The sequence below is a fragment of the Anser brachyrhynchus genome (assembly GCF_964034855.1).
Source record: "Anser brachyrhynchus genome assembly, chromosome: 6".
In the NCBI taxonomy this organism is placed as follows: Eukaryota; Metazoa; Chordata; class Aves; order Anseriformes; family Anatidae; genus Anser; species Anser brachyrhynchus.
In genome coordinates, this window is record NC_137700.1 from 28,239,186 (window position 1) to 28,251,447 (window position 12,262).

Sequence of the window (12,262 nt, forward strand, 5' to 3'; positions counted from 1 at the left end):
CAGCTGTGTCAGCTACCTCACGACATCTCCAACTTCTCCTGCTTGCTCCCCATGCCACATGTGTTAGCGTACAGGTATGTAAGAGAGGTGCCTGGTCATGCTGATTTCCCAGAGGAGGTCTGAGAGCTCCCCCCATGACAATGTCCTGTGTGCATCCCTTTATTTATGTGCATACACTTGAATTTTGATTTTTCTATTTGATTTCAAGGCTCACTCGTTTGTTGGGTGTCATCCCCTGCCCTGTCACTCACGCGTTAAAGCTCTCCCCACTAGCTTGGCCAGCCTGTTGGCAGAGATATCTTTACATCTTTGTTTCAAGTTTATTTTCATTTTGATAGTACATCTAGAAAAACACTTCAGTTCAGAATCATGATCCCTACAAATGTTTGGTGAAGAGAATAAAGTTGCCACTTTAAACTAGGTTTGCTTAATTTATTTTTTTTATAAAGAGTCCAGTGTGAATATACTCCTTCAAGCAGAGTGTCATGTCATTAAATTACAAAAACATGCAGCGCACAGGCTGGCATGGTGCAAAGACCGGTATTTTCAGTTTAATGCTGTCCTTGACCTCTGTACTCAGACTGCCTCCAAGGGGAACAGTTGTGATGGTGACAGTGTACATAGCTGTCCCTTGCAAAGTACACGGAGCTCCTTGGCTCAGCTCACACCATTTGTTGTCCTTTGTTCGTAAGAGCCTGGTTCCACATGGCTGGGGCTCTGCTCGGATCCACCGCTCTGTGCACACAGCACTCAGTCGCTCCCCTGCAAAATCTGCCTCTAAGAGTTTAATGGATACCTGTGTTTGTGAATGGCACTCCATAAATAAATAACCGTGCAAAGACAGCAAGAAGCCTCTCAATTGGTGCACAGTCTGGCTGGAAATGGATGCTCCATTTCCTCTTGCCAGTTCTTTGAGTCAGCTTTCTCCTAAGAGCTAGACTTACTCTTGTGACCATAAATAAAAATCTAGTTCTTTTAATATTTAAAGCTTCAATGTTTCAGCATTAAAAATGTTTTAAATGGTAATTTGACTCTCGCTCCTTCCTTTTTATTATGCAATTATAAGTGAAACTAAAATAGGTCCTACAATGAAAGCTTTTTTCTGCCATTTGCTCTGAAAATCTCACCTTTTCTGCATATTTTTTGTCACTATTCCTAATGGAAAATATTACAGAATTTTACAAGCTATTAATGTAAAAAAATAATTTAAATGCAAAATCACTGCCAGAAGCTAACCCTTTCTGGCAAAGGTAGAAGGCTTCTTTCTTCCTCAATTAGTTTTAAGAAATACATACCCACTTTTAAAAACTTTCTGTAATATTCAAAATATGCTGCCAGTTTCAAATGTTGGAATGGAAAGTCATATATGAAATTTATCAAGTTGGCAACTTAGCACAAGTTTTGTTAATTTATGATTTATATTAGAGGCTATTTCTATGCTTATGTTATTGATATTTTAATTAATCTTTTAAATTTAATTTTGGGTTTCCCAGAACCCATCATTTGATGCCATTTACTTGATCTCTGCACGTTGGTCTCAGATTCAATTGAAACCCTTGCCCAAATTCTGTTCCTCTCTGTTTGCCTGAGAAGTAGAAATCTGCAAAGGCTATATCCTGGTTCCAAAGATCTGGATGAGGATCACTTGCTGGCACCATTTCTCAACCGAGCCCATAGCCCAACTCAATCCAAATGATTATTAACTGAGGCAAAGTTTACACTGTTTATGAGTTTACATATGAGTTTAGCTGGCATAGCTGCATCTGTTAGGACTGAGAAAAAATTCACCCTTGAATTGCCATAACAATGCTAGCCTGCCAGCAGCCTCCCCTCCTTCCTCCATTACACTACCGATCCAGATGTAACTGGCTTAGCAGAGGAGACTTTTTGCCTAAAAAGCTTGTCTCATTGAACCAAAGAAGTGCTTTACCAGCATTTGTGAAAGGACTTCATCAATGTAAACCGTGTCACAGCTAGGCAGAGTTGGAAATACAGGCAAACCAGAAGAGGCAGAGAGCCAAACATTTCCAATATGACCTCAAATCCTACTGACTTGCCCAGGTCCTCTTCTGCAGTTGTTGAAATCTGACTTGGAAATACCGGTGTGACTGCACTGCCACAAATCCACGAAGACAGCAGTTCAAAATAAAAGTTTTCTCTGGCATTGCGCAGAGTTTTTAGGGACCCCAAGCCTGAAGAACTGAATGAATTATATGTTATAATTGCTAAGTCTTCGCCAGGCACCTCCACCACATGAGCTGCCAAACATTGCAGAGGTCATTGGAGGCACGCAGTTAAAGAAATGCTGTGCCATGGCTAATACAAAATACAATTATTTTGATTTATTATTGATGATGACCTCAGATTAATTTAAGAGACTAAAATGGCTCATATATATATAGAACTGATTTTATAAAAAATTAACAGAAGTAAATGTTCATTTTGGTGAAACTTGGATTGGTCTCCTCTCTGTAAAGCTGCCGAGGACAACGTGTTATAAGTTTAATGGGACTAGTGACCTAGATTTTCAGAGGTTGCCAAATCTCATCAGATTTTGATTAATTTGGATGCGTGACCATAGACACCTTTGAAAGCCTCTGCCATACATTTTTCATGGATAATTATGTTATCAACAAAACTTTTTAGGAATAGGTTTGATCCTGAAAGAACCTCTCTGGGAATATAAATCTGTATACAGATTTTTGAAAAGGACAAAAGTAAGAGAAATAATGTTTCACAAATTATCAGAGAATAAAGAGAGAAATGTTTTCTTTGGCATTAAAGACAGTAAGAAATTTAAAGTTTATAAATAAAGCCATAATCTTTCAGTCATGTGAGACTGAATGAAGAAAATCCATGTTGATTTTGATCTTGTAAATATGATGAATTCATATATTAACACTAGTGTGTGTTTTGTAAAAGTTGTGTAAAGATCTGTATATATAACTGGCATCACCATTGCCAGATGCTGGCGCAAGGTTTTAAAAGTCACTAGCAGGAAATAGATTTCTGTTGCTCCTCGGTCTGTGTGGAAATTAGCAAACTTGAAATCTCATTTAAAAAATGGAAATACTGGCTTTTTGAAAGACTACTGTTGAAAGTTTTAAGACAATTAATATCCATCGAATTTTTCTGGTTACCTGTGTTAAATAGGTTTTTTACGCAAAAAAAAAAAAAAAAAAAAAGTTTAACAGTTTTAACATTAAATATAATATAATGTGTCTGATGATATCCAGGGAATCAAAGGCTTCAGAACAGACTTTAACAGCCCAGAGCATTTTATGTTTGAGAAAGTGAACAAAAGCATAGTACTCTCTATGCAAAAAGGTTCCAATGCAAAGCAGTAAAGAAAGAATAACATAAACCAAGCAGTCTGTGCCACTGTGTGCATTACATATGAAAAAGATTTTAAAGGGCGGCAACAGTAGAAAGTTTATTTATTTATTTTTTAATATATAAAAAAAACAGAAAGGTGAAACACATTTCCTGGAAAGACCATGCTGAATAAACTGTTTTATTTCTGTACACCCACTATTGAAATATTTTTATGCTTCATCAATATCTCCATATTTGAATTATATTTTTATTTAATTCTGAAAGTAATGAACACAAACCCTTCAACTAACAGGCTTCTGCCTTTATTCTTTGAAAAACTGGGAGGTGAAATAAGTAGGTGAATGAGTTCTCTTGGTAACGATCATTCCTACCCTACTCTGATTACATATCTAGAAAATAATTAACAGGTTTTCTCTAATGCTTCCTAAAGATGTTGAAACTATAGAACAAATATTGACTGACAGGCAGAAAACTTGCCTGGACAGGAGAAAACAATAATGGTTTATATAACTGAAAACAGTTTGCCAAAAACAAAATAGAAATTCTGGAAGCTCTGATTTATAATTGATGCCAAAAGGACCAGATGGGGTGTGTACATGCTCTCAGGTATTTGCAGGGCCACACAAATGTGTTCTTCTGCCTTCTTGAGGTTTTGCAGGGCCCCAGCTCCTTCTCCTGGGATGTAATTTTGGGCACCGGAGCCATCCTTTGGGATGCAGGAGGGAACCGGTAGTGAGGATCTGAAGAGGCTTTCAGAGATGGTAGCAGAAACTTGTATGATGTTTGCCACTGTTTACTGGGGGAAGAGAGGAAAGGAATTTGGGGAGGAGGTGGAGGAAACAAGCCTGCACCTTGTAACTGGCACATTGGGCAAGAAGTACTTTGGACCGCAGTGTGTAAAATGGCAGAGAAGGTGGAGGCGGCTGGTTCCCCTGCTGTGAAAAGGTGGGGTGCCTCTCCTCCCCATTGTTCTACCCACACACGTGCACACCCCTTCCCCCCAGTGTGAGCTCTGCCTTTGGGTTAGGAAAACCAGAGAGGCATTCGATCCTAGCACCCGCTCGCTTGGCTGCAGGTAAAGGTCAAAGACCACCTGAGCCCATGGGTATTATGCAAGGGGCCATTGTGAAGGGGCCCCAGACTGCAGCATGCATCAGTCCGCCTCCCTACTCCCCCTCCAACTCTGGCTTTGTTCCTCAGGGGATTGCGAAAGCCCCAGGACTACATAAAGCATTCTCTGTCTGGGTGGCCTGGCCACTGCCCCCAACACACAGATCTTGAGAGGCTGCAGGGACTGGCACTGACTGTAAGGGACCCTGCTGCGGTGGGCTGGGGGGAACTGGGCACCTTGCCTGCATCAGGGAAAACTGCACAATGCCCTGGGGACATGTCAGGGCAACCCTCCTCCCTTTCCCGGGTGTCTGATGGAGCCCATTTCTGATGCTGTTCTTTGTCTCTTGCTGTTGCTGCAGGGGTAGGATGGCCTACACCAGGAGAGCTCTGCCCTGTTTGCTGCTGCTGGCACTCACCTTTCTGGGCAGCAGCATGGCAGAGCGGGACTGCCGGGTGAGCAGCTTCAAAGTCAAGGAGAACTTCGACAAGAACAGGGTAAAACTTCTTTCTTTTCTAGATCTGTGATGTCTTGCCTAGCTGCCCTTCCCAGGCTACAACATCTGGCACTGTGTGGTCACATTTTTACTCAAAGTTACGGATTGCAATGCTGAGAAACAGCAGAAGTGTGTGATGTTGCCCACACCTCTACAGTGATGGATCCTGATGCAACCAATCCAGGAATATTGCAGAAATGTAGGTTAAGCAGGCTGCTCTCAAACTATATGGTCTAAATGGAAAAGGACTGTAGTGACTCCATTGTTTTCATGAAAAATGCCTGGTGTTTTCAGGCAACATTACAAAGGAAAAACATATTTATATGTAGATGTCAAGATCTGCCAGTTGTTATCCTACTCCCACCAAATTTTCTGTTCTCAATACAGCAGAACTGTAAATACAAAAAAAAAAAAAAACAACAACAACAACAACAAAAAACAATTCTTTCTTTTATCTGCAGTAGGACATGCTAGATGTTAGAAGACCTAAATTTGTTTTTTAGGTACAACTTTGAGGCATGGCGTCAAAGATCTTCATGTCCTTCCATTTGTCACCCTACCCTAATTTGTAATGTCTGTTTGTAATATTTTCCATACTTCTAGGGCTAACTGCAGCCTTTCTCATTTCCTTGCAGTACAGCGGCACCTGGTATGCCATGGCAAAAAAAGATCCTGAGGGGCTGTTCCTGCAGGACAACGTGGTAGCCCAGTTTACTGTAGATGAAAATGGACAGATGAGTGCCACTGCAAAGGGCAGAGTCAGACTCTTCAAGTAAGTTTTTTGCAGTCTTCCTTTTGTTCCGTTCCACTAAGTTTCTGCTTTGCTTGCTTGTGCTCCAATCCTACCTTCTATCCCTGTGGCAGTCACACAGTCTCACCAAATCTGTGCTGTTAGGTTTGAATGTGATGTTTCCTTTCCCCCTGACTGCAGTAACTGGGATGTCTGTGCTGATATGATTGGCTCTTTCACTGACACTGAGGATCCTGCCAAGTTCAAGATGAAGTACTGGGGAGTTGCCTCTTTTCTGCAGAAAGGAAGTGAGTACTTAGCTATAGAAGATGCAGAGCTAATTGGGAGCCTATTTATGTTGAATGTCCATGCTTGGGAAGAAAAAAGTAGTGCTGAATTTCTTAAACACTTAAAACATCTAATAATTATAATACAGCAAAGTCTTAACATGAACAAGGTAATCACTACTTTTTGGATGGGAGAGCTGTCTGGTTTTGTTTAAAAAACTGAAGACCAGACCTCTGTATATCTTTGTGTTTCTTTTGTTTGTTACCAAGCAATATAATCTAATGTCACTGTTTGGAAGAAATAAAGTATTTTAAGTATTGTTTTAGTTCAGAACTCAGTTACTGGATTCCTCTGTTCTCTGCAAAAAGTCTAACATCAGATTTGGTACAGCAGGCAAGAGAATTTTGCAACTGTTCTTTTGCTTAATCTGGTATCTGTAAATGTAGGGATTTATCTGTTCTAAGAAACAAATATGATCCGGTATATATATGTATTCATATTTTCCTTTCCTGTCATTTCTCACATCCTATGCAAAATTAGTTTATTGAGCCAAGTAGACATTCAGTCACTTGTAGCTCAAGACATTTCCATGGATTGTTTCCAAGAAAAGCAGGTAGAATTTGGAAGTGATTGAAACTCCATTCTCTCCAAAAGCACAGTTATAAAGAATGCTTTGGGTGCCAATTTCTCTTGAATTGTTGCTGAATCTCCTCACAGCATGCTGATGAATCAAGTTTTCATGGATACTGCAGATTACTTGCTGACCTGGAGCTCTATCTTCCTAAAAACTGTGGTCCCCACCCACAGGAGAGATAGGGAAGATAACTGAATTCAACTGACAACTGCATTAATCTTTTTCCTTAAAAATATGATTTAAGTAACACCCCTGGAAAGAAAATAGTGATGACTTTTGAGTAATCTGGCATGACTGGCATGACCAAGAGCTCTCTTTTTTTTTTTTAACTATTTCTGACTGTACCCTTTGTTTGGTTAAAATAAGAAAATCTTCTTAGCATTCACAGTAGCTCCTCTAATACGTAGTTCTATTTTTTTGTTTGCTGCCATATTTTGTAATGATTTTCAGGCATAGATTTACAAGATGTTTACTAGTACCTCCTCATGCTGCTCTTGTTCTATGCCCATGTTAGAGGAGAAGCAGTGGTGCCAACCTTTATTCATCTCTCCATCACTGCCCCTAATATATATGCTTATTTAAAAAAAAAAAAAGTTATTGTATTAACTCTATATATGACCGTGATCTTTATAGATCTATAGATCTCTATTGATTTATTAGATTTTACTTGTGTCTCTGTAACTCCTTTGCTTCTTTGCTATGGTTTCTTCCAGATGATGATCACTGGGTAGTGGACACAGATTATGATACATATGCTCTTCATTATTCCTGCCGCCAGCTAAATGAAGATGGCACTTGTGCCGATAGCTATTCCTTTGTGTTCTCCCGGGACCCCAAGGGATTGCCTCCAGAGGCACAGAAAATTGTCAGACAAAGGCAGATAGACCTCTGCTTGGACAGAAAATACAGAGTTATCGTTCATAATGGTAAGAATATCTTTTTGAACAATTTTATTTCAGGATTTACTGAGAAAAGTACTTGAAGTCTGTTGCTCATTAAATAGCAAATGCCTGAAGTGGCTGTAATATTGTCTTTTGAAAACTGGAGCTTGTAGTAAGTTCACTTCTACTTTTACTTCTCTTATCTGAAGGAGAGCGAAGGTATATAGCTTTTTATGTGGTGTATCACATCAGCTGAAACAATAATTGGAGGAAGTTGTAAAACAATTAAATCAATGTAATATGAGTAAACATAGTAAGGATAAACTTCATTGTTGCTGTAAAGAGAAATTCTCTCTCTTTAATCAGAATTCTTTGCCTTCCTTAAAAAGCGTTGGTGAAAGAAATAGAATGTGTTTTCAAAAAATTGTTTGAAAATTATTCACAAAAGGCTTTTAAAGGAAATCAGAATTTTTGGAATGGATACAGATGCAGACTTTATATCAGCGGAGGGTGTCCATTTCTCACAGGTCCTCATGCTAACCATTTCACAAAGGGTTATAGAAGAGGGACATATCCCTCATGCTAGAGGTATGACCCTATCTTGAGTTATATAATCAAGCGGAACTTGCAACACAAGGAGGGATACAGATTAGCTCACTTCTGCTCAGCTCCTCTATAGCTTATCTTTGCGTCCTACTTTTGGGTCTGAAAAACTGCAGAGAAGCTGTGGGGCTACATTTGCAATGTGCACATTTCCAGCACAACAGAAGTGTTCAAGAGGTGGGGACAGGGGGAGAAAGACTCAAGTTGTTTTTAGTCCATCCAGAAAATTATGCCTGTAGACTGCAGCACAGAAAGTTCAAAAATATATTAGAAAAGGCCAAGTGACTACTTATGCTAGTTTAATCAGTGATCTGGAAGAAAACATAGTATATTTACTGATAAAGATTACACATGGAGTGGGAAATAGAAAATTATGAAGAAGACAGATCAGAATATTTAGGGCAAAGAAAATAGCAGTTTTCCCCCACTCCTATCTTTGCATTCTGGAAAACAAGATATTTACAGAATACTTGATTGGTGAATCAGCGGAATGTGAACTCCCAATACAATGCTATGGCCAAAAGAGTTAGCGTGATTCTTGAGTGCATAAATCAGGGTGTCAAAGATGAATTTACAGACTCATATGAGAATACTGTGCTTGGCATAGGTCCACTCGATATGTCTTGTGTAACTGGAAAGGGTACTGAGGATTAATTAGAAATTTTAAAGAAAAGCAGAGAAAATGATTGAGTTTGCAAAATGTGTCCCCTAGTGACTATTTCAAAAAGCTTGATTGTTTTCTCATCAGGAGAGGCTGAAGACTGACCTGAGCAAAGTCTATGCTTGCCCACACAAGCAGTGAGAATTGGATAGTAAAGGACTTGCAAACATAGGAATAATAAAATAAAATGGATGGAACTTTAAACTGGACACATTCAGAGCAGAAATAAATAGCCATTTGTTTAACTCCAAAGTTCATTAACCTTTGGAACTATTTATCAAGAGCTGTTCCATGGTCTTCATCACTGAAATCTGTAAATCAAGATAAAAGGCTTTTCTAAACAACATGTTGGAATAAACTGGGATTGACTGAAGGAACTTTGGTGTACTATAAAGAAAGTCAGAACATATGAGTAGTCAGGTCTTGTGTCTTTATTACCTGTTCATCTGATCTATAAACAGGGAGTAAATATATAGCCACGTTGTAAAGTAAGTATCCTGATAACAGGGTGCCTGAAAGATCTGCTAAGGTGGTTGGTGGCCAGTATACTCATTAGTGACCTGGAAAAAGTGCCTGACAACAATAAAAATAAAAATTTTTTCTTGAATGAGAATTTGGAGGCAACATAACAGTATTTAAAGCAGGTTTAAGAGAAATCACAGATGCAAATGAAATTGGCTTTTGTTTAGTACTTGGTGACAAAGCTTCACAGGAAAAATTTTAACCACTCATATGCTGTTGAGTTCTGACCTGTGTGTTCAGGAAAGACATCTGTATGATGCAGCAGACATCATAATTAAAATTCTGATTCATTTGCTGCAGCAATCAGAAAGTTAATTATGTGTTTGATTGCATGAAGTGTACAATAGAAAATAAACAATGTTATTATATAAATTGATGATACTTTCTTGCTTTGAATACCACACTCACTGCTCTTCAAACGAAGTATGGCAAAAATTAAAATTTCTGAAGATGAGAAAACAAAATAATGAGATGATTAGAGATGTTAGGGAGGTTTTTACATTAACTCTAAGATCAAGTGTAGATATACAGCTGTTGTGCTTTAACTGTGAGAGGTGTGTGTTATGGTGGTTCCTTGCATTTTTGTCAAACCAGAGAAAGTGTTTTTTACTATCCAACTGTAAAATCAGGACATTGGACTAGTCTGAGTACCGGTCTGATTCAGCACTGTAGAATCTGTGTTTCTGTACTTTCTGAGTTGTATGAGGCTCACAAGGCAATAAATGCATTGTCAATCCTTGCAAGAAAGTATAAACCAAAAAAAGAAAAAATGAGTTTATTAATTTATTCATAATCTGTGCTACATCTTTTTAAATATCTCAGAACTTTCATATAATAGAATGCTTGTATTTTTCACAGAATATAGATCCAATAGGGTAATTTAAAAGCTCAGAATGTTTTTTGAAAGTTAAGCCCCAAATACTCTTTTACGTTCCTAACCTTAATTTAAAACTTGATCTTGTTGCCTCCATTTTTTTTACAGAAATATCAAATCTACCAAGTTCCACTGAGTGCTGTTCTCTTGTCTCCTACCCTCATTTATATTATTCAGATGTTAGGTGTTGAGTGCTGTGTCTGATAAAACCATTTGAGTCCAATACTGTTTGCAAATGAAAAATGGTAGTCTGGTCTCTAATGTTGTCTGCAGCATTTGTAAATGAAACTTAGAGCAAGCAATTTGCATTCTTCCATTACTGTGATCAAGACCCGTAATTACCATTTAGTTAGTTGATTCTGAATTATCTGGTACCATTAAGCTGAGTTCCTGAATATCAAATACATTTGGAAATGAGAGAATGACTGCAAGCTAAATTGACAAAAGATTATTAAAAGCTTTATATTAGAAACTCACAAAAATCACTTAATTCCTCATGAATTTAAGCATAAGCCTTGCTACTTTAGTTTTAATTCTGCTATTAAGAGCTGCAGAATTATTAGCAAAAAGAGCCAACTTCAATTATCTGCACCAGCCTGCATTCAGCTGTTATTGCGGTAAAATTCTGATTGAACTTAATAGATACTGCAAGAATAGGCTTGTATCTGTTTCTGATTGCGAGTACTCTGCCTGTGTCTTGAAGCTAAATATTTTTTCTGTTGATCTATCCGCAACTTTTTAAATTTATACTGTACTAAATTCACACCCAAAAAACTAATAGATGTATAAACCTTACCTTGATGGAAAATATATATATATATATATATATATAATTTGTTCTTTGTATACTGCCTCTTTTAGGCAAAAGAGAAACATAGGATTTTGTTGTTGTTGTTATAACTGATCTTGCCTTTCAGGTGGTAGCTCCCTTCCAAATATACATCTGGCTGTGCTGCATACACTGATACAGTCTCCCAGAGTATATAGCGCAGTTGCTTTTAAGTTATGCAACGTGGGAGTGGATATCACGGTGTGGCTACTTTTAGAGCAAGCTTTTAGAGCTTGAAATTAGTAAAATTTAAAGCTAAATCTGCAGTTTAGCGCATATTAGAAGCAAAAATTCTGAATTAAAGAGCAGTATTTTCAGCTAAAAAGTAGTAAATTCAGCTAATTTACTATTGCCATTAGAAGTTTTGGAGGTCAGGAGATTCCAATTTTGTTGAAAGATGTCCTTAAATTAGCAATTTTTAAATTGAAAATACTTTGAAGCTTAAGTACATAAATAACACTTCTACCAGTTATCTATTCAAATGCCTTGCTTGTGAAAGTATTAAAATGCTCAGGACAGGTGTAACAGATTGGATAAATTCCTGTTTTGAGTTGAAAATTCTTATAAAGTGCAGAGCTAAGTATTGGCATATCATTACAAGCAACAGACTACTGGACTTAAAAACATATTAAAAGAAATTAAATATGTATTCATTTTAAGTTTGGTGAAAGTGTGTATATTATAGTTTTGTCTAATATGGATTAAAAACTAAATTTTGTTTTTTGTGTGTTACAGGATTTTGCTCTTAAGGAGATCCAAAAATATGGAAGTAAACCACGTGACAGCACCATGGATGTAAAGTTAATACGTTGATCAGGTGCTCTTTTGAAAAGCCTTTAGATGGCTTCATTTAGATTTTGAATATATTTATCTGAGCTGCATAGCTCATCTTGTTAATAAACCAATGAAACATTTTAATAAACTTGAATTACAGGGGATGCAAATTGTCTGTATGCACATCTGCACATATGTAGACATTGGTTTTATTAATAAACCATTATCATAATGCACTATTTTAAATTGCTGACAGATGTCAATAATTAAGAATTTAATCTTTTTTGTTATCGGTTTCAATTTCTGACTAATAGTGTTTTAATTGGAATATATATACGTGTGTATTTGCTTTCTAAAACTTACTTTCTTTTCAAGTATGATGTCATCTTTTTTTCTAGGAAATACTGGAAATCTTTTCCAATAGCATTTTAGAAAGGAAGAATGAATTTCAATGACTGTATATATCACTGCTTGATTTTATGACTACTGAAGACACCAAAAAAAGCATCTTTTTTAAAGAAAT

At 37.4% G+C, this 12,262-nt stretch overlaps 1 protein-coding gene across 2 annotated transcripts; it reads left to right on the plus strand.

The window, feature by feature from the left end:
- The first annotated feature begins 4,482 nt into the window (after positions 1-4,482).
- RBP4 (retinol binding protein 4) lies at positions 4,483-11,985 on the plus strand. 2 transcript variants are annotated; one of them, XM_080598673.1, is made up of 6 exons: positions 4,483-4,642; positions 4,809-4,944; positions 5,579-5,715; positions 5,875-5,981; positions 7,309-7,521; positions 11,701-11,985. In XM_080598673.1, the coding sequence occupies exons 2-6, from the start codon at positions 4,816-4,818 to the stop codon at positions 11,712-11,714; spliced, it is 600 nt and encodes a 199-aa protein (XP_080454799.1). In that variant the 5' UTR covers positions 4,483-4,642; positions 4,809-4,815; the 3' UTR covers positions 11,715-11,985. The 2 variants fall into 2 exon arrangements, with proteins under 2 accessions (XP_080454799.1, XP_080454798.1); XM_080598672.1 differs by lacking the exon at positions 4,483-4,642 and having other exon boundaries at positions 4,762-4,944.
- Positions 11,986-12,262: the final 277 nt, after the last annotated feature.